A 21,508-nucleotide genomic window follows, 5' to 3' on the forward strand; every position below is an offset into this window, starting at 1 on the left:
CCAACACTGACAGTTGAAGAAGCAGTCTAACAATCTAGGAACGTTGGAAAGGTTGCAGAGGTTGGATTGGGTGTTACCACTAGACACGATGGAAGCTGACTCCTGGGATAAATCCTTGATGACACGAAACGTAATGGTGTGCGGACGGAAAAATATTTCATTGCTGAGAAGTCTTTGGCTAAGTTCAATTAAGTAAGAGTCAAACCAAACATGGTTAAACCCCCTCTAATGCACAATGGAAAAAAAGAGTAAAGGGGGATGGGGTGGTCACCCAAGATAAGGATTGCAGGAGGTCAAGGAGGAGGAAAAAAGACAGTAGGACTAGGGGGCACAGCCTCAAGATAAAGGGGGGGCGGTTCAGAACGGAGTTGAGGAGGAACTTCTTCACTCAAAGGGTGGTGAATCTCTGGAATTCTCTGCCCGTTGAAGTGGTGGAGGCTGCCTCGCTAAATATTTTTAAGAAGCGGGTTGATGGGTTTTTGATAAGAGAGGGGATTAAGGGTTATGGGGAGAGGGCGGGAAAGTGGAACTGAGCCACGACAGATCAGCCATGATCTTATTGAATGGCGGGGCAGGCTCGAAGGGCCAGATGGCCTACTCCTGATCCTATTTCTTATGTTCTTATGTTCTTATGAATGTATGCGTACTATTTGATCATGGAGGGATTACAAATAGATATCGTCTGTGAATGTGGAAAGGGATGGGCAAGAATGTAAAGGAAAACGTTTACTGAGATTAGGAAGATGAAATAACTATTAGGCTCAACTGTTCTTGTTGATGTTAATTTATCATGTTAACTGGAATTAATCTTAAGGAATCAGTTGTTGGAGGACAACTTGCCCTGAATGAGTTAAATTTGGTTCAAAAACGTGACTTTTCTATTCCATTGTAAGCACAGTTGTGAAGATAAACTGTTGGTGAATACTAGCTATTGTACTCTTTGACCTGTTATCATTGATGATGTAATGTTTCAGCTTCGCATCACAGTCTGGTTCAGGTTAATTATAATAGACGGTATTGTTTCCTTTAATTTGACCTCTGGAATCCTCTCTGGGATTAAGTAACCAGATACTGCTTCTCTGATTTAATTGATCAATTAACCTGCATTAATCTCCAGTTCTGTAAAATCCCAATTGAGTTTTGTAAAGTAGCATATTGCATGTAGCAAGTAGAAGAATTTTCTCAAAGTCACTTTTTGAAAGATATTTATAGTAAGTGTTTTGAACAGGTTCCATTGTTGTCTTTCAGCTGTTGAATTTAATGGTTTAAAATCACAGAATCCCAACAGTGCAGAAGAAGGCCATTCAGCCTGCTGAGTCTGCACTGAATCTCCAAGAGAGCATCTTACCCTAGCCCAGACTCCTGCCCTATCTCTGTAACCCCACATATTAACTATGGTCAATCCACCTAACCTACGCGTCTTTGAACATGAAGGGGCAATTTAGCACATCTTTGGAGCGTAGGAGGAAACCAGAGCACCTGGAGGAAACACACACAGACATGGGGAGAATATGCAAACTCCATACAGACAGTCATCCAAAACTGGATTGTACCAGGGTCTCTGTAAAAGTTTATTCAAACAGTATAGAAAATTAGGAGGTGAGAATACAGTCAAATCATGTCCAAATTAATGGTGATCCAAAGAGAGTATTTTAACACAGGCTAGTATTAGGACTAATATTTTATAAGGAAACATAGCACAATTAACAAAAGATTTAATTTTTGATTCGGTCATATTCAATTCCTACTTGGGCATAACAATAGAAATATGCCAGAACTGCTATGGGTATCCATGGCCAACCTGCAAAACAAAAATAGCAGTCATTTAGACAGTCATTTGGTAGTACTGAACTTGATTACTTCTGGAAAAAGACATTTCAGCAAAGCTTTTCACCTTGCAATCAATTGGACAATCACAAGGATACCAAAGTCAGGGGAAACAACAACTTTATACTGCTTCAAAAAAACTTCAACAAAATGTATTTTTTCAGCAATAGCAATCTGTGTCAACTGCAAGCATCATGCACAGGACTCCTCCGCTTAGGTATTGCTCACATTGCTATCAATATATGTTTTATTTTACATTATTCTGTACTGAATTCTGTCACTAATAGTATTGTCTCTGAGTCAGAAGTTATGCTTCATGTTCTACTCTAGACACTTAAACACATAAATGCAGATACTCAATATTGTGCCGTGCTGTTGGAGAGGCTGATTTTCAGATGTGAGAGTCTCCACACAGCTGGATGTAAAGCTGCCATGCACTATTTTGGATAAGAGCATTAGATCATTAGGAAAGACATTCTTATTTTGGTGAAGATAGCTCTAAGCATGAACATGACATTTTCAAATTGTTGAACATATAAGGATGGAGGGTTGAATGTTGCCACGTGGTGGGCCTGCAAGCCAGGGGCAATATAACCTCAGTCAGTTCAGGGAGCCCTGACCAGATTCTGTGAGAATCAGGCAGCTAATGAGCTGCCCTTGGGGCTTCCTTCCTTTGAGGAGAAATGTCTGACCTCCAAGAGCTGCTGGCCAATCAAACAGCCAGCAACTCATCAGTCTCAGCAGTTCCACCAGGATTGCTGGCCACTGTTGGAACTGAACCCAACCCAGAGAAGCACTGCTGGACGCCACGCTGGACCAACGTAAGCGGGCTTAGGATTGCCAGGGTTTACCAGATGTTCTCCACACTTTGCAGTGGGCTCCCCCACCACTGGTAAAATGCTAGTGATAGCAAAAAGGGGCCCTTAAGTTGTCTTTAAATGGCCACTTACAGGCTTCAATTGGCCCTTTGAAGGGAGGCAATCCTTCATCTTCCCTTTGATTAAATTCCATGGCATTGGGAAGGTAACAGGTACTCCTTCCTTCACCTTTCCTCCCAATTCTCCAGCCCTCACCCACTGCCTCCAAACCTGTTCTCGAGGGCACGATTAAATTCTGCCCAGAATGTTCAACAACATTTTCTATAACCCAGCACAGGCTTCATTGTGAGGATTGATAGTTGATGCTTCTGTAGAAGCTACAACTGCAAAGAGGCAGGGTTAGCCTCTAGAGATTTTCAGGCTGGGGTGAGAATAGTGAAATTTGCAGTGGGCATCTGGTAAAACATAGAAATTATTGGAAATACACCTTTACAGAAAGTTGTCACTACTTATTACTCTTTACCTTTGCTGCATCAAATCAATCACAAGACCGATGAAAGAGAGGGTGGGAGAAGAATGTAGAACTGATTGGAGACAGCAGCAGAGGATTAGAGAGAGTGAGAGTGAGGACCTGGTTGGAAAGAACAGCAGAGGGTTAGAGAGGGAGAGTGTGGACCTGGTTGGAAAGAACAGCAGAGGATTGGAGAGAGGGCGAGTGTCGACTAGGTTGGAAAGAACAGCAGAGGGTTAGAGACGGAGAATGAGAACGTGGTTGGAGACAGCAGCAGAGGTAGAGAGATTCTTCCCGCTTAGAAAGGATAGCAGAACTAGAAGGCACAGCCTCAAAATAAGGGGGGAGGTGGGCGGGCAGTTTAGATTGGAGTTGAGGAGGAACTTCTTCACTCAAAGGGTGGTGAGTCTCTGGAATTCTCTGCCCATTGAAGTGGTGGAGGCTACCTTACAGCATGTATTTAAGTCACGGGTAGATAGGTTTCTGATAGACACGGGAATTAAGGGTTATGGGGAGAAAGCGGGAAAGTGGAACTGATCCACTTCAGATCAGCCATGATCTTGTTGAATGGCGGGGCAGGCTCGAAGGGCTAGATGGCCTACTCCTGCTCCTATTTCTTACGTTCTTATGATTAGAGAGAGGGAGAGTGAGGATCTGTTGGAGATAGCAGCAGAGAATGAGAGAGAGGGGGAGTGAGGACTTGATTTAACATAGCAGCTGCCTGGGTGGGGCATTGGGATTTGTAGAAGTGTGGGGAATAAAAAGTCCAATTGTTAACACCATAGGTAGGCCATGAGTTGATTAGCTGGTGAGTAATATAGTTTTGATCCTTTTTTATGTTACATTAAATTTATACAAAAATAGTTAACTCCATAATATAACCATGGATAATACTGGAATAGATTTGTAGGATTACTGTATTGAATAAAAATACAATTGTTATTTGATATAATTTTTAAAATTCTTAGCAATATCCAGAATTTGAGAAGCAGTGTTCTTAAATTTACTTTATAAAATTAAACAAATAGCAAAAAGTACCATCATTTATGCCTGACAGGGTTTACTGCTAGCTAGAAATAATAAATCTGCATTACATTATTTTCCAATATTAAGTGTATGGGATATATTTGCATGTACATCTACTATTACCAATACAGCTAAAATGTGGAATGCTGAAAAACAGGGAAGAAAAATGCCTGGTCCTGCAGCAAAGGCCAAACAAAAGCAGAAATGATACTGAATTTCTCACTTGCAAATTTCTAGTCTGTAAGGCTGAAGATCCAGTGCACTAAAAATATGATTTCTGTCACTTCCAGGTGAATATTCTTCATCTTAAATTTCAATGCATCAATGAAGATCTGAATAAAACACACTTTTAACAATTTGAAAGAAACAATTTTAAAATTTTAATTACAAACTTTTGAAATCTAGAAACTTCAGTTGCTGATCAGATAAGCTCTGTGGACTTTTTTTCAAAAAGCTTTTTAAATGACTGATTGGATCACTAAAGAAGCGGGAAAGTGAAAATTTGATTCCAGGCTTTGGGATTCTTTTTACAAATTTTTATATTGGATTTTTTCTACTTTCCAATGGTGACATCTTGACACAGGGGTTTTCCACAATGTCATGTTAACTTATGGGCTTTCACACTGTAAAACTGACAAGTAAAATTAATGTGTTGATAAAGGGCGCATCATACACAGAATTCATAATAACTGGACCTTATTTTGGCTTTGTGAACTGTTCAACTAATCTGTGCAATATTGCTGAAATAGCCAAGGGGATTCTACAAATTATAGCTACAAATTATAATGTAACTAACAGCCAAAACATCAATAAATTGTGCATTAGAAAGCTGAAAACCTTCTAGAAGGGGCAAAAATCTAGAAATAAAAACATACAAGATGTTCAACACACAAGTGAAGAAAGCATCATAACAGAAAAGCACAAGTCTTCAATGAAACAGCAATCTTGCTTTAAAAGACATTGCAAAGCCAGTCAGACCTGTTTCTCCAGAATATTAATATTTTATATCAGTGCAAGTGTCTCTCAACATTGGACTTTGAAGATTTATATAAAGCATCCTGTGCATTCCCTCAAATGATTTTCTACTCCAATTGTCCACTATGAAAGTGCATAAGTACAGTTCTGAATTCCCTTCTAAGTTTATCTTTCTTCCTGTGGGGAACATCCAAATCATCTGTGCAACTCTGGGCATTACTGAGATCAATAACTCACTGTGTGTGAATTCTGGGCATGAGCTTATATTCCACCATTGCATGGCACACACACATGCACATATATGGAACACCGTACTTCTAACTGTACCCAAGGATTAAGCGTTCAGCCACTAATGTAAAATTCCAAAATTCAATTAAAATACAAATCGTCCTATGAAACCGTCTTGGTGATCCCAGGCTGTGACTGTTAGCTTGTCTGCCACTTAAATAAAGATATTATTCATATGACTGCTCATGCTGATTTGAAAAATGTACATATTGAAAATTTATCAAATTGCTTAAGTGTGAAAAACATACGCTATTAATGGGAATCAGAGGAAAATCTCTCTACTGGTTGGGATCATATCTAGCACAAGGGAAGGTGGTTGTGTGTGTTGGAGGCCAGTTATCTCATCCCCAAGACATCTCTGCAAGAGTTGCTCAGGGTAGTGCCCTAGGCACAAACATCTTCAGCTGCTTCTTCAATAATATTCTCTCCATCATAAGGTCAAAAGTGGGGATGATCACTGTGATTGCACAATGTTCAGCAACATTCATGACTTGTCAGATTCTGAAGTTGTACCCAAATGCAGCAAGACCTGGACAATATCCAGATTTGGGGTGGCAAGTAACATTCACGCCACACAAGAGCCAGGCAACGACCATCTTCAACAAGAGAGATTTGAACCATCTCCCCTGACATTCAACAGGATTACCATCGCAGTATCTCCACATCAACATATTGGTGGTCACCATTGACAAGGAACTGAACAGGACCAGCATTATAAATACCACGGTTACAGGCAGTAGAAGATTCTGCAGCGAGTAACTCATCATCTGACTCCCCAAAACCTGTTTTACAAGGCACAAGTCAGAAGTATCATGGAATTCTCTCCACTTGCCTAGATGAGTGCAACTCCAACAACATGCAAGAAACTTGACACAATCCAGGAAAAAGTAGCCCACTTGATTTGCATCCAATTACGCCCTTAAATATTCACTCCTACATCATTGAGGCACTGTTGCAGCAGTGTATACCATTTGTGTGCTTAAACTGGACCAGATGCTGGGCAAGACGACAGCTCAGTGACTATCACTGTTTGCTGTGCAGAGACGTGGATTTGGGCCAGTGTCTGTGGGAGTTTGGGCATTCTCCCCGTGCTTGCGTGGGTTTTCTCCGGGTGCTCCGGTTTCCTCCCACACCCCAAAGATGTACTATGAGGCTGATTGGCAGTAATAAATTGTCCCTAAATTAGTTTCCCTCAATGTGGATGGCCATAAAACAATAGATAAGGGTCATGGGTGGAGGGGGGGACTGGTAGTGTTAAAATGGCGGCGTGGGCTCGTTGGGCCGAAGGGCCTGTTTCCTGGGCTGTTTTTATTCTTTGTTCATAAAAGCTACACTGCAGCAATTCACCAAGCCTCCTCCCAAATCCACAACCTCTACCACCTAGAAGAACATGGGCAACAGATGCATGGAAATGCAAGTCCCCCCTCCAGCTCACACACCATCTTGACTCGGAATTATATCATGATTCCTTTACTGTTGCTGGGTCAAGATCCACAAACTCCCTTCCAAACAACACTGTAGGACATACATTTATACTAGATGACTGCTAACCACCCCCTCTCATAGGCAATTAAGGCTGAGCAACAAATCCTGGTCTTGCCAGTGGCACTTACATCCCATGATACAGTAATAAAAAATAAACACACAAGCTTATGAAGACAATTCTATAAATAGAGATATGTATGGTCTTTGGGGAAGAAATAATTTTCTAAAATGCAAACTGATTAAGACCAGAGAGAAACTAGGCTGAATTTTACATTTTTCACAGAAATATAGGAAGCTAAATCCATCGACTCCCACCTCACCTTTTATACACGCCGAATAAAACATGTTACGGCCCATTAGCAGCTGCCTGGTGGCAATCCAACCAATTATAACTGCATATTAAGCTTGCTTCCCAACCACAAATCTTTCTCCTTGCTCACAGTTAGTATCGGAGCCAACTCCTTATGCCTGCTTTCAAATGCCACAACATAGTAAGCTCTTGGGACTTGACTTAACATGATAAATAACAGAGAATTGAAGTTATTTTGCAGTTACATTGACATCGTAATATGAGTCACACCCTGATGTGTAGGATTTGAGCAATAAATGCTGGCCCAGCCAGTGACGCCCACATCCCATAATAGAATTCTTAACAGACTGCTAGCCAATACATCTTGCAGTAGATCACTTCTCGGCCTTTTGGCTAAGATCAAGTGTAGTATTGACATGCTGTGCTTGGTTGAAATCATTAGGTAACAATTTAGCTTCATTTGAAGCAATTTTTAACAGCAGCATCTCAGCCTTTTGGCTAAGATGCAAACAAGACCAACGCTTGGAGGAGGAGCTATGCCTATTCCAATCAGCTTAGACCATATAGATAAAGCCCAAGACAGGAGGTGACAGCCCTGTCTTGTCGCTTGGATTGGGAATGTCTCAACTTGTTGAGACTCTGAATTGGACTTGATTTGACTGAGTTGGAATAAAAACAAAAATACATCTTGCAGTAGGAGGGGTGAATTGGGGAATTGTAGAGGCCCCCTGTTCTCAGAATCAGTCTTTGTTTATCATTTGGAGGGCGCTAACAAGATTTTAAAAAGTAATTAAACAGGTTATTGCCACCTTCCCCAGCAAAATATGCTGGCACATTCGGTCATGGTCCCAGTGGTAAGTCTCGTCTGCCACATTTGTATGCCACCTAGATGAACATGGGCAACAGCTGCATGGAAATGCAAGTCCCCCTCCAGCCCACACACCATCTTGACTCAGAACTATATCATCATTCCTTTACTGTTGCTGGGTCAAGATCCACAAACTCCCTTCCAAACAAGCATACATTTATACTAGATGACTGCTAACCACCCCCTCTCATAGGCAATAAAGGCTGAGCAACAATTCCTGGTCCTGCCAGTGGCACTTACATCCCATGATACAGTAATAAAAAATAAACATACAAGCTTATGAAGGCACTTCTATAAATAGAGATATGTATCGTTCTTGGGGGAAGAAATAATTTTCTAAAATGCAAACTGATTGAATAAACTAGCTCATTTTAGCTGACATAAAAGGCCCCCAAACATTTTTAGAACAAATGCCTGAAACATCCAGTAGGTAGCATAAAACATTCACAGAAAAGCATTTACTCATTTCTGTATACACCAGGTTAGGACCATTTACTTAATTTCATACCTGGATCTGAAATGCATACAGAAACATAGAAAATAGAAGCAGCAGTACATCATTCAGCCCTTTGAGCCTGCTCTCACATTCATTATGATCATGGCTGATCATTAAATGCAATATCCTGATCCCCCTTCCCTCCATATCCCTTGATTCCTTCAGCCCCATGAGCAATATCTAATTTCTTCTTGAAGAAATCTTATTGTAATATATTACAGAGCTGCTATTAAAGTGAAAAAAAAACAGACTGCTTGATGGGTTGTAGTCAGAAAATAAATTAATCAATTCTAATTTAAATCCTTCACACTTTTTAAGTTGTGTTAATGGAGGTGATCAACCATAAGTGACAAAAATTCACAATTTTTTCTTCAATTGTGAGATTATTCAGTATAAATTACCCTTTTACATGACGAAGCAAGATGGCATTTAACATTGCCATTAATCTGGAATTATCAAACCATTTAAAATCTGCTCTAACCAATCTGTTTCCGCAGAAGTTCACTAATTGTTTCTTTAAGGCAGAAAATAAAAGACGCAGATGTGAAACTGTAGTCATATTGTTTGAACATATGAGATTTTGAAGAACTTCTTCACTCAAAGGGTGGTGAATCTCTGGAATTCTCTGCCTGTTGAAGTGGTGGAGGCTGCCTCGCTAAATATTTTTAAGCGGGTTGATGGGTTCTTGATAAGAGAGGGGATTAAGGGTTATGGGGAGAGGGCGGGAAAGTGGAACTGAGCCACGACAGATCAGCCATGATCTTATTGAATGGCGGGGCAGGCTTGAAGGGCTCGATGGCCTACTCCTGCTCCTATTTCTTATGTTCTTATGTTCTTATGACCTTAATTATTAAGAACAATGACTTGCAAGCCCAAAACTTACATGCTATATGAACTGAAGGAACAGACCAAGATTAGGCCATCTATTCTACCCTCCATAACCTTGAATTAGAAATCTCACAGCATAACTCACTGTGAAATGCTAATCTGAGGTTTAGCCCTGTTGGACGTTATTTAAGTGGTAATTCCATCACAGTTCCCAGCAGCTTACTAGTGTGGATGCCGCTTATGGGAAATTGGGTGTTTCAAGCCTGTTTCACCATTCAATAAGATCAGAGCTGCTCTATCTCGACCTCATGATTCCCAAATCCCTTAATATTCAAAAAAATATTGACCTTTGTTTTGAATACATTCAATGATTGAGCAATACAGCTTTGATGTAGAGAACTTCAAAGATTCACAACCCTTTCAGTGAAGAAATTCCCCATCATCTCAGTCCTACATGGCAGACTTATTTTAAAACTGTGACTTTTAGATTGCCAGCCAGGCGTATCATCCCTCCACTCTGTCAATCTACATAAGAATTTTATACATTTCAATATCAGATCATCTTTCAGTTTTCTAAATTCTGGGAAGTAGACCTACTTTTCTTGACCTTTTCTCATTGAGCAATTCTCTCATTCCAGGAGTCAGTTAAACTAAAATCCCTTTGTTAATTTATGATTCCCCCTTCCCCGCCACCTCAGCTCATTTATTGCCCTGCAACACACCACAGAACAACAGTAATACTGTAATTCTACATTTTGACCAGTTGTTTTTCGGTTGTATTCACCAGTTTGATCAACAGAAACAAATTCTCTTGTATTTCGTAATGATAAATAATACCCTGCTCGAACAACTAATTATGTTGCAGTGAAAAAGTCAGTTTTTCCATTCCAGTTATTTCAATCAGAATAATACAGCAGTCATGTCACCTGTAAATTATTATTAGCAAGAATTTATACAGCAGAGTTAATTTGATGAAAAGAAGGCTATATTAATCACCAGAAAATTTTCATCTGCTGTACCATGATCATCCTTCATGTCAGCTTTCAGGTCAACTTCAGAAAGTTAAAATACCCAATGAGTGAAGCGTCTATAATTAGACAGATAGTAGGAGTAGGATCGCAGCAGTAATCGCAGTGATATACAGTATGGCAGATACGTAAGAGCAAAATGGAATTGAGGAGTTCAACTGTCATAAACTGTGAGAGAGGAGACCAATCGTTCCCAACCATCATCAGGGCTCAGAACTAAACTACTGCTTTGAAATCATTCCTTGCTATCTGCTATTGTTTATAATAAATAAGGCCTCGCTTTTTTTCCAGTCTTTAATCAGGCTTTGTAATGGCAGCACCTGTCAGTGTGGCTGACAACTGTCACCGTTTGTTCCCTGTACTTGATATATGACAAAATTCCACTCTTCAATTGAGTTTTGCTTTCAATTTTCTGGCAGATATATGGCTAATGAACTGTCCATCTGATCCTCAATGGTGCATATAACACTTATATCGTTCATTCCACCAATTACACTAGTTCTGGAGAGCTGTTTGGATTGCATTCATTTTCTTAGCCTCACATGCAGTAGCAAGCACCTTTTAAAAGTTCTTTTATATCCAAACACATTTATATTACTGCAGAACTGACTTAGGTCAGGTTACTCAGAGGTGAATGAATGGACACCCTTGTTAAAAATGCTGATTGTTGCTGATAAACCCATTTTAAACTGTGCTAATAAAAATGCAGCAGCAACTTTTGTCCTCTTAAATGAACACCTTTAATGGGGAAAAAAAGGAACAATTAGGTTCTAATATGCTGTCTTGTGTGGTGGTTCATGGAAGATTTTACATTTATGCTAATACAATTTTTTTAGGCATAAACGCAAGCTCAACATAACCTGCGCAATTTTAAGCACATTTTCAGCACAATTTTCAACTATCATATTTATTCACTGAAGCTTCCAGAGTAAGTTCTCCTGAATCTAGAAAGGGCTATTGGCCTTCTTTTGTACATATTCTGATCTTGATCATTCTACGGTTGATACAATGGTTGGCTTTGGTACAGGTGCTACAAACATTAGACACACCATAGATGAAAGTAGGATCTTCTGACTGGAATCCAGAGAAGCTCTTGAAGCCTCATGGGCATATTTTCCTCTGATACCTAAAGTGACCAAGGAATTTAATCCAATATAACACGATAGAAGCACCATTTTTCTCCCCAACACCTACAGCATCATAGTCTGGGATCTTCCTCTTATGTTTGCACTGGCAGGGCTCATAGACAGGAGCACAAAATATCACTGGAAGCCTGTTACATTTCACAATGAAATAAAAGGTGGAAGCCACTGTCCCCTCCCTCCATCAGTGATGGGTCACGTTTCCTGACATTTAATATCACGAAAGGCAGAACCCTTAAGAGTATTGACAGGCAAAGGGATCTGGGTGCACAGGTACACAGGTCACTGAAAGTGGCTACGTAGATGGAGAAGATAGTCAAGATGGCATACAGCATGCTTATCTTCATCAGCTGGGCATTGAGTTTAAAAATTAGCAACTCACGTTGTAGTTTTATAGAACCTTAGTTAGGCTGCACTTGGAATATAGTGTTCAATTCTGGTCACCATACTACCAGAGAGATGTGGGGGCTTTGGAGAGGGTACAGAAAAGATTTACTAGAATGCTGCCTGGTATGGAGGGCATTAGCTATGAGGTGAGATTGGAAAAACTTGGTTTGTTCTCACTGGAATGAAGGAAGTTGAGGGGAGACCTGGAAGAAGTCTACAACATTATGAAAGGCATGGACAGAGTGGATAGTCAGAAGCTTTTGCCTAGGGTGGAAGAGTCAATTAATAGAGAGCACAGGTTTAAACAAGATGTACAAGGCAGATTTTTTACATAAGAACATAAGAAGTAGGAGCAGGAGTAGGCCATCTAGCCCTTCGAGCCTGCCCCGCCATTCAATAAGATCATGGCTGATCTGAAGTGGCTCAGTTCCACTTTCCCGCTTTCTCCCCATAACCCTTAATTCCCTTGCCTACCAAAAACCTATCTTCCCGTGACTTAAATATATTTAGCGAGGTAGCCTCCACCACTTCAACGGGCAGAGAATTCCAGAGATTCACCACCCTTTGAATGAAGAAGTTCCTCTTCAACTCAGTTCTAAATTGCGTCCCCCTTATCTTGAGGCTGTCCCCTCTAGTCCTGCTGTCCTTTCTGAGCTGGAAGAATCTCTCTACCTCTACCCTATCCATCCCCTTCATTATCTTATACGTCTCTATAAGATCTCCCCTCATCATTCTAAACTCCAACAAGTACAGACCCAGTCTATTTCGTCTCTCTTCATAGTCCAACCCCCTCATCTCCGGAATCAGCCTAGTGAACCTCCTCTGCACTCCCTCCAAGGCCAAAATATCCTTGTGCAAGTGCGGCGACCAAAACTGCACACAGTACTCCAGCTGCAGCCTCACCACTGCCCTGTACAGTTGCAGCAAGACTTCCCTGCTTTTATATTCTATCCCCCTCGCTATAAAGGCCAGCATTCCATTCGCTTTTTTGATCACCTGCTGCACCTGCAGGCTGGGTTTTTGCGACTCATGCATAAGGACCCCCAGGTCCCTCTGCACCGTAGCATGCTGCTGCTTTTCGCCCTTTACATAGAGAGTAGTGGGTGCCTGGGACTCATTGCCAGGGGAGATAGCGGAAGCAGACATGGTAGTGACTTTTAAGGTACAAATATATGAATAATATGGGAATAGAGGGATATGGTCCCCAAAAGGATAGGGGGTTTTAGTTCAGTTGGACAGCATGGTCAGTGCAGGCTTGGAGGGCCAAAAGGCCTGTTCCTGTGCTGTAATTTTCTCTGTTCTTTGTTCATTGTTGGCAGTCATGATGTGGATATGCCGGCGTTGGACTGGGGTAAACACAGTAAAAAGTCTGACAACACCAGGTTTAAGTCCAACCGATTTATTTGATAGTAAACTCACTAGCTTTCGAGGTTACCCCCTTCGTCATTCACCTGACGAAGGGGGTAACCTCGAAAGCTAGTGAGTTTACTATCAAATAAATCGGTTGGACTTAAACCTGGTGTTGTCAGACTTTTTACATTGTGGGCAGCACAGTGGCACAGTCGTTAGCACTGCTGCCTCACAGTGCCTGGGACCCGGGTTCAATTCCTGGCCTGGGTCATTGTCTGTGTGGAGTTTGCACTTTCTCCCGTATCTGCATGGGTTTCCTCTGGGTGCTCCGCTTTCCTCCCACAGCTCAAAGATGTGCAGGTTAGCTTGATTGGCCATGCTAAATTGCCACAATGTTAGGGGCACTAACAAAGTAAATACATGGGCTATGGGGATAGGGGCTGGGTTGGATTGTGGTCGGTGCAGTCTCGATGGGCCAAATGGCCTCCTTCTGCACTGTAGGGATTTTATGATTGTATGAATAAATCAAAATATAGTTTTCAGGCCCACTTGTCAGAATCACCTACCCCCACCCACCCCAGCTCCAACCGCATCATAAAACCCATCCACAGCAGCATAATGTCAGGTTGGCATGAAACACAGAAGCTGTGCACCTGCTCAGCAGCATTCTCAGGGGAGCTCAGAGGTGAATGGAATACTTGGGGGAACAGGATAATGTCGGTGTGATGTTAGGGATCCCAGGGGGTGCAACTGGGTGAAGATTGTTTCCTGGTTTGCTAGCAACCCACTGGGGCAGTTTTTAAAATGGCGTCAGATGGCATCAGATCTGATGGGGAGGCTGGGCAAGTGAATCAGGTCTCCACCAGCGAAACATCACTGTCACTGACACTGCAATTTTTTAAGTCCCAGGCTATATGACGGAAAAAAAACGCCATTCCTGCCCACCACCAGCCTTTGCTGATATTGGAGAAAATCTCAACCAAAAAAGCACATTATTTGGATGCTTTGGACCTTTGCACGTGTGCCAAATGTTTGCTCGAGCAATCCAATATTAATCACTCTGCCTTGTGCTCTGCTCATAGCCCTGGACGCTTCAAATATTCATTACATTTCCATTTAAAATATGCAATGTTCTCTGCCTGAACCTGTGGCAAAGCATTCCATGCTTCAACAACCCCATCTGCAAAGAAATTTCTCCTAACCTCTTTCTTCACTCAAATGTGATCATCTTACATAAATGACCCTTCACTACTGACACTAACCTTGGCAACAGTAGGTGGATTTTAATGCACCTCCCCCAGATGTGAGTTCCAGGCTGGGTGCTGAGGGAGAGTTTGTTCAGGGGAGGGTGCAGGATGGGGACCTCACTGTCTCCCCCAGATTAAGTCCAAGGTGGAAGGGCTTGCTGTCAGGACGGCAATTGAAGAATTTTAGAATGAAATTAATGCTCATTTAATGGCCTCATCCCACCATTGTTGATATCCAAGCAACAGCAGGCAGAGGGCTCACCATGATCATCTACCTCAACTCCTCTAACCCATACTATCCATTAAGTTCCCTTAATATCGAAAAGTCTTTTAAGATTTGTCTTGAATATACTCAGTGAATGAATATCTACAATGCTCTGTCAGGTTTGCTTGTGGTGGAGGGATCCCTTGTTCAAAAGACTCTCAGTCCTGATCAAGGGACCCAGGCATCAGAAAGGAGAGTATCACCGCGCCCCCCCTCTCCCACCCCTCTCTTTCCTCTGACCATCTTTCCTGGCCCTTGCTGGTGCGATCCTCACCTGCCGACACTCCTCTTCTTCCACGGATTCCTGGATGAATCCTAGTGAAGGTCCAAATCCATCACTGGGAGCAACCACTGCTCCAGGGAGCACTGCCTGTAATGGAGAGACCTGAGTGTTCAGCAGGTCTGAGAGGTGGGATTTCCACCCTACTGGGGGAAGTCTTGAAATTAAATGTCTCCCTTGGAGCTGATGGCAGGGTTCCCTCAGGGCTCCTGTAAATTGGGTTGGTTTTGGTGGTGGATAATAGGCTGCTCTCATTAAATTTTGCTCTGTAGTCACACATAAAGAACTTCAAACTTTAAAATCCTTCATTAAATTTCCTCTTAAGCTAGTCTTCTCCAGTAGAAATAGTCCCCATGTCTCAAACAGCTCCTCATGTTAGTGTTTTAATCCCTGACATCACCCTGAAAGAACACTAGTTTTTGTCTGTAGCTTCATGGCCTTTTCTGTAATGGAGCAGCTGGAATCTTCTTCTCTCAGAAAATACTTCAGCATTCAGATTATGAAAGTCTCCAAACCCAATGGGGTCTAAGTCTCGCCCAACTGCGCAATCCTCCTGGAAGCAGCCAATAAATTACACCTGCTCATCTACACACCTAGTTACCTCCTCAAAAAGTTTATTCAAATTTATTAGACATGAACTACCCCTGACAAAGCCATGTTGTTGCCATGGGTTCTTCACTCATAATAATTAGTTACTCCCATTACTAGGCAGGTAATCTGTGCTGGGTAGACCCTGTCTCCAACAAGATCGTTGAGAGGCAGGATCTCGTCAGGGTGTCATCTCAACGTGTGAGTTCATTACGTTCCTGGCAGTCCTGCCTCTAAGACCATCTCAGTGGGACTAGGAAGATTCCATGTGGTAGTTTCATTGGTAAACCTAATTTTTCAATATTCAATATTCTATTACTCTTGTACTCTATGTTCTAGTTCATGAAATCCAAAATGCTTTTGGCCTTTTTTCTACTTTTCTACTTAAATTTTCAAAGAATTATGATCACAAAACTGAAGTGAAACTATCAAAGGAAACTTTTGTATTACAACATTAACAAGCCAGGCAATCTGTGTGGGTACCCCTGTCTCCTGCTGTACTCCACCGACAGTCTGCAAGAAATCTCTAGAAAATGACTAACAACCAAGATGCCTCATTACGACTGGAACTTCTGTACACCAATTACAAAAGGAAAGTATTATCAGAAAGCAGAATTAGGATAAGGAGGGAAAGTTCCTACACCAGTAGTTCCTGCTATGTTGGCTCAGTTAAGAGCCAGGCAAATAAGCAAATTGCTTTGAGGTGCACTCTTTTCCAGATGGGCAGGCAAAAAATGCCTCACTGGCGGGGTCAAGTGATAGGGCCTTTGAATAAAGGACAATGTTCTTTCTTTCTAAATCTTTATCAATGGAATCGAGGATTAGCGAGCCCTGGGTATGTTCCCATGTCCCACAGTGGTGGATGGTTAACATGCTGATCACATGGGACAGGTGAAATGCATTGTCTGCCACTTGCAGATGCTTTCAAATGACCTGGTAAACTGTGGTGGAATCAAAAGGAAGAATCCTGATGTAACTAACAGCAAGTTTGCCTTAATTACGATTTCAGGACAAAAATTAAACTTGCCCCAAAACCATTTCCCTAAGTGACAGTACCAACCCTTTAATTAATAAAACCCAAGACAAGAGCACATACATTTGATGAGAATTTTAACAATGGATTGGGCCTATAAGAGTTCACATGAAATTCAGCTGTATTTAGGGACAAACACAAACTCTGAGAAACAGAGCTGCAACAGGACAATTCCCATCACACTGTTAGTTTTGGAACTTGACAGCTTTATTTCAATCATTGCAAGACAAAGGATGATCTACAACAGTTCCTGTGCAAGTGATGTTTGCAATTGAGCTAATCTAGCTGCAGCAAACTGTTTACAAAACATAACTCAGAATAGAGCTTATGATGAGAAGATGAATGTAGTCTATGCATCAAAGGGCTTCCCCTCAGTTGTGAGGAAGATATTGTGAGTGCATATTGTGAGTGAAGGTGCCAGATCGATTTTCCATTTAGGCACGAGGCTGTGTAGAAGTGAGGAAGAATCCAAATTATACCTAATTGGCAGTCATAATGTCATAATATTATGTTCCAACCTGTGCAAATTTCCAGGGCCGTCTAATTTCCATAATACAAGTGAGCTCCAAACACATGGGCAGGAAATCAAGTTCTGCTGCAGGATCTAAAGTCCTGACGCAACTTAAGAGGACTCGACTCTCTTCATATCAGATCCCAAGCTTTAACTTTTGCTGAAGAGCATCACAAACCCTCAAGCTCAATTCAGAAGAATAGGAGGACATCACCACAAGTGAAAAATGCCTCCCCCATAATTGCATGCAGCTGGAAGTATTGTAAGAACAATTTCAATGATCCAACCAGGTCAACCAAAGTGGGAGAACTGAACATAATCTTCCATTAATACAGTGTCCTATCCATGTATGACATTTGCAATTTCCTCTCCTCGTCCAATCTTAAAGCACTTTCAAATGTTATCCTTTGAATCACACCTTACAGCATCATTACTGATCTAAAATTGTTTCTTTCTTACATTTTTCGCTGCATTCAGCCAAAATGAATCCTGACATGAATGTAATACAAATATTGCTCATCATCACACCTACTGTGGGCTCCTTGGTACTACTGACTGTGTCAGAATTTTATTTACCTCTTAACCATGTAATTTTTAAAAAATTCTTTTATATTAATAAGTGTAGACCAGTTGTGGTGTAACCCTCTTTGCAGAGTCTGTCTCATGGTGGTAGCATGAAATATCAAGGTGAAAGGAGAACTCAAATCAACGATATCTTAGCAACAATACTTGTACTTGAACACACAAGGTAGGATGGTTCAATTAGTTATGATGAAACCTTGCTAGAATTAGCACATTCTGCAAAATGAATTAAACTGAAGGTGTGCTTGTACCAGTGAACAGAGAAGCACTGTCCCTCATTAAGTGACTTGTTTTTAAACAAACGATGCTTTCTGAGCATCACATGTTGGTGCAGTCATTGAACTCCATGCTGTGAGACGTAATGTTGACAACAGTTCTCTGTCTGAACCATGCTATACTGATTCTGCCATGTATTTGCCCATTCACTTTACTTGTCTAAATCACCTAGATGCCTCTTAATATTCTCCTCATTACTCAGATTCCCAACAATTTCATGCCATCAGCAAATATTACATTCGGTTCCCTCCTCCAAATCATTGACGTATATCGTGAATAGTTGGGACCCAAGCATCGATCCTTGCAGTCCCTCATTGGTCACGGCCTACTACTCCAAAATGGCACATTTTCTCTTGCTCTCTATTTTCTGTTCACTAACCAATTCTCAATCCATGCCAAGCTATTTCCCCTAATCCCATGTGATTTAATTTTGCACACCAGCTTATCTGGGACTTTATTAGAACTTTCTGAAAACCCAAATACACCACATCCAATGGTTCTCCCTTACTTATTCTACTAGCTACATCCTCAAAAAAACTCCATAGGTTTCTCAAACATGATTTCTCTTCCATAAACTATTGAAGTAGTTGTTTAAGTGCTCTGCCATTTCCTTGTTCTTTATTGTAAATAAATCCTGTTTTGGACCATAAGAGTCTATTTTTTGTAAAACATATGTTTTCACTAATCTTGAGAAAATAGAGGCGTTAGTGGGCTTTCTTAACTGTAGCATCAGCGTGGAGGAACCAGAATAGGTTGTTCATGACCTGGTTACCTAGAAACTTGAAGCTCTCAACCATTTCGACTTCATTGATTGATTTAGGCTGGGCCATGTCCTCCACTACGCTTTCTTAAATCGATGACTATCCCCTTCGTTTTACTGACATTGAGGGAGAAATTATTGTCATCGCATCAGTTCATTAGATTCTCTATCTTTTTACTGCAGTCCATCTCATCATTGTTTGAGACCCAATCCACTACAGTGGTATCATCAACAAACTTGAAAATTGAGTTGAGAGGAATGGAGTTTGGCCACACAATTGTAAGTGTATAAGGATTATCGTAAGAGGCTGAGGACACAGCCTTAAGTGTTAATTAACCCCTTTTTATTGCACCATTCCAAATCTAGGGTAGCATGGGATTGGTCTGAAAAAATCTTGTACAAACTCTAGGAATTCATCTATCACAATATTATTGCTAATTTGGTTTGCCCAAACTATATGTAGATTAAGGTCACCCATGATTACTGTAGTACTCTTGACACATGCATCTCCAATTTCCTGTTTAATGCCGTCTTCTATCTCACCAGTTCTGTAAGGCTAGTAAAGAGAAAAAATAGCAAGATTGACATTCCACTTCCCACACATATCCTGAAATGGCTTACCAATAAATTGTAGACTGTTATTCGTCATGATCTCTCTAGACGTAACAAATAAACTGAAAATAGCATTTAGAATATATGTGACAGTTGTGCTTAACATATTGTGCAATTGTCAGATAATAAGGTACCTAGTAAAGTGGTTGATGGTGACAGTGAAGTTAATGCCGTGAACAAGTATGGGTAGGAATTTAATGATGGTTTGTACTGACTTAGCTTATCCTCTTGACATGCCTCTCAATTCTTGATGGCAGCTTCAATGCCATTTCTCATATCCAGCCACCAGACTGTTTCTCTTATGAGTCTTCTCATTTGATCTATGCCCACGTGTGAGTGATGAAATTGTTAAAGATTTCCAAATGATGACCTGTCTGCCTTTAAAAATAGTTCCCAGGAGATGCCTATCACATCCCTTAAGGGCAAAATTGTCTTACATGTTCGTAGACATGCTGCACTGAATCAGGTCATCAAGATAGGCTTTCCACAGTTTCTGTAGTGTAGAATCTTTCACCATTTCTTCTTTTAGCTGCTGGCATTCGCGTTGTGCTAAATGTACCATATTCACTGACAAACTTGCATTCTCCTGCAATTCCCTTTAAACCGTCAATTTTGTCAAAACGTTCTGGACCTTTTGATGTTATGTTGTGAATTGAGGTGATAGGTATAGCTACTGAGGTTAAACCGCTATGTGATATCTGACTAATTCCATGGATCATGGCTACTGTGAGATTACAGCATGCTGATAGACCCATGATTGCCGAGCCTTTAATCTCCATGATGTAAAATGTTTGTGACATCTAAGAGGATTGATTGTACTTGCATTCCTGCACATGCGACCGGTTGCTTGCAAAAGTTGCGCGGTAGCATGACCTTCTACATAAGTGGATACATGTCTTTTAGAATTCACAGGCACTTCTCCCTGTGTTAATCTTGGCCAACAATGAATAAATACCAACTTTCTTAGGGCAGATAACTTGAACTTTGGTAAACAACTTGGATGACGTGACAGCATCCATGTTTTCCATAAGATTGTGCACATCATTGTCATTTTCTGGTTTATCAAACCATGTATATACGTCTCTGATGGTATACCATGTAGGGTCATTCTTACTGCTTGAAGGTATCTGTTGTGCAGCCTTTGCTGCAGTGCATTGCAGCTGCCAATGGCCTACATGACACCATGACACACTTCCCTTCTACTGACGTTACGCTACTATCACTTAAAGGCATAGGAAGGTGGTTGTGGTTGTCAGTTTGTAGAGTGTGGAATGTGTTCAAATAAGGGCAACGGGATTTGAAATAGGTGAGTGAGTACTTTTGAGTCATATGGCAATGAGGACACTTTGTTAGCTGATAGCTAGCACTGTGTTTTTCAACCAGTCTATCTTGTATTAATATTTACACTATCAAATGTCTATTAGGATATGTACATGATCCTGAATGAATGTTGCCCTTTACATGATCAAAGAAAACAATTAGACCATGAAATTTGAGCTGCAAGAAGATCACAGAGTGAACTACAAACAGGTTTAAACCAAGCACTTGCACAATGGGGTTTTCACTAGATTGGAAATTCAGTGACAAAGTCGTCACTGGCACTTTCTCCTGAAGCAAACAGGCCAAACCAGAAAATTTGCCGACTCCAACTATGTGCCTCAAAGATGGAAATCCAGCCTGTTAACTCTCTCCACAAATGCTGCCAGACCCAGGAGCAGGGATGCATTATACAAGATCTTGTGAGGTCCCATGTAGAACATGTGCACTTTTGGTCTCTCTATCTGAGGAAGGATGTTCTTGCTATAGAAGAAGTGCAGCGAAAGTTTTCACAGACTGATTCCTGAGATGGCGGAACTGACATATAAGGAAGGATTGAGTCAGTTAGGATTATATTCAAAGAATGTTTAAAAGTTTAAAAAAGAGAAAAAGAGTGGGAGGTGGGTGGGGGATCTCATAGAAACCTATAAAATCAAACACGACTAGACAGGATAGATACAGGAAGGTTGTTCCCGAAG

General features: G+C 41.1%; 1 protein-coding gene and 1 pseudogene across 4 annotated transcripts in view; one reads left to right on the top strand and one right to left on the bottom strand.

Moving 5' to 3' along the window:
- Positions 1 to 639: 639 nt before the first annotated feature.
- hhat (hedgehog acyltransferase) overlaps positions 640 to 21,508 on the bottom strand; it is a 200,380-nt gene continuing 179,511 nt past the window's right edge. For all 4 annotated transcript variants that reach the window (XM_080200573.1, XM_080200570.1, XM_080200574.1 and 1 more), the window contains one exon: positions 640 to 1,801. In XM_080200573.1, the coding sequence (XP_080056699.1) occupies positions 1,716 to 1,801 (86 nt within the window). In that variant the 3' untranslated portion in view covers positions 640 to 1,715. The remainder of the gene's footprint in view (positions 1,802 to 21,508) is intronic.
- Positions 7,614 to 7,756, top strand: LOC145351274 (U2 spliceosomal RNA; annotated as a pseudogene).

Source organism: Carcharhinus amblyrhynchos, chromosome 12, assembly GCF_965287045.1.
Source record: "Carcharhinus amblyrhynchos chromosome 12, sCarAmb.v2.hapA, whole genome shotgun sequence".
Taxonomy (NCBI): domain Eukaryota; kingdom Metazoa; phylum Chordata; class Chondrichthyes; order Carcharhiniformes; family Carcharhinidae; genus Carcharhinus; species Carcharhinus amblyrhynchos.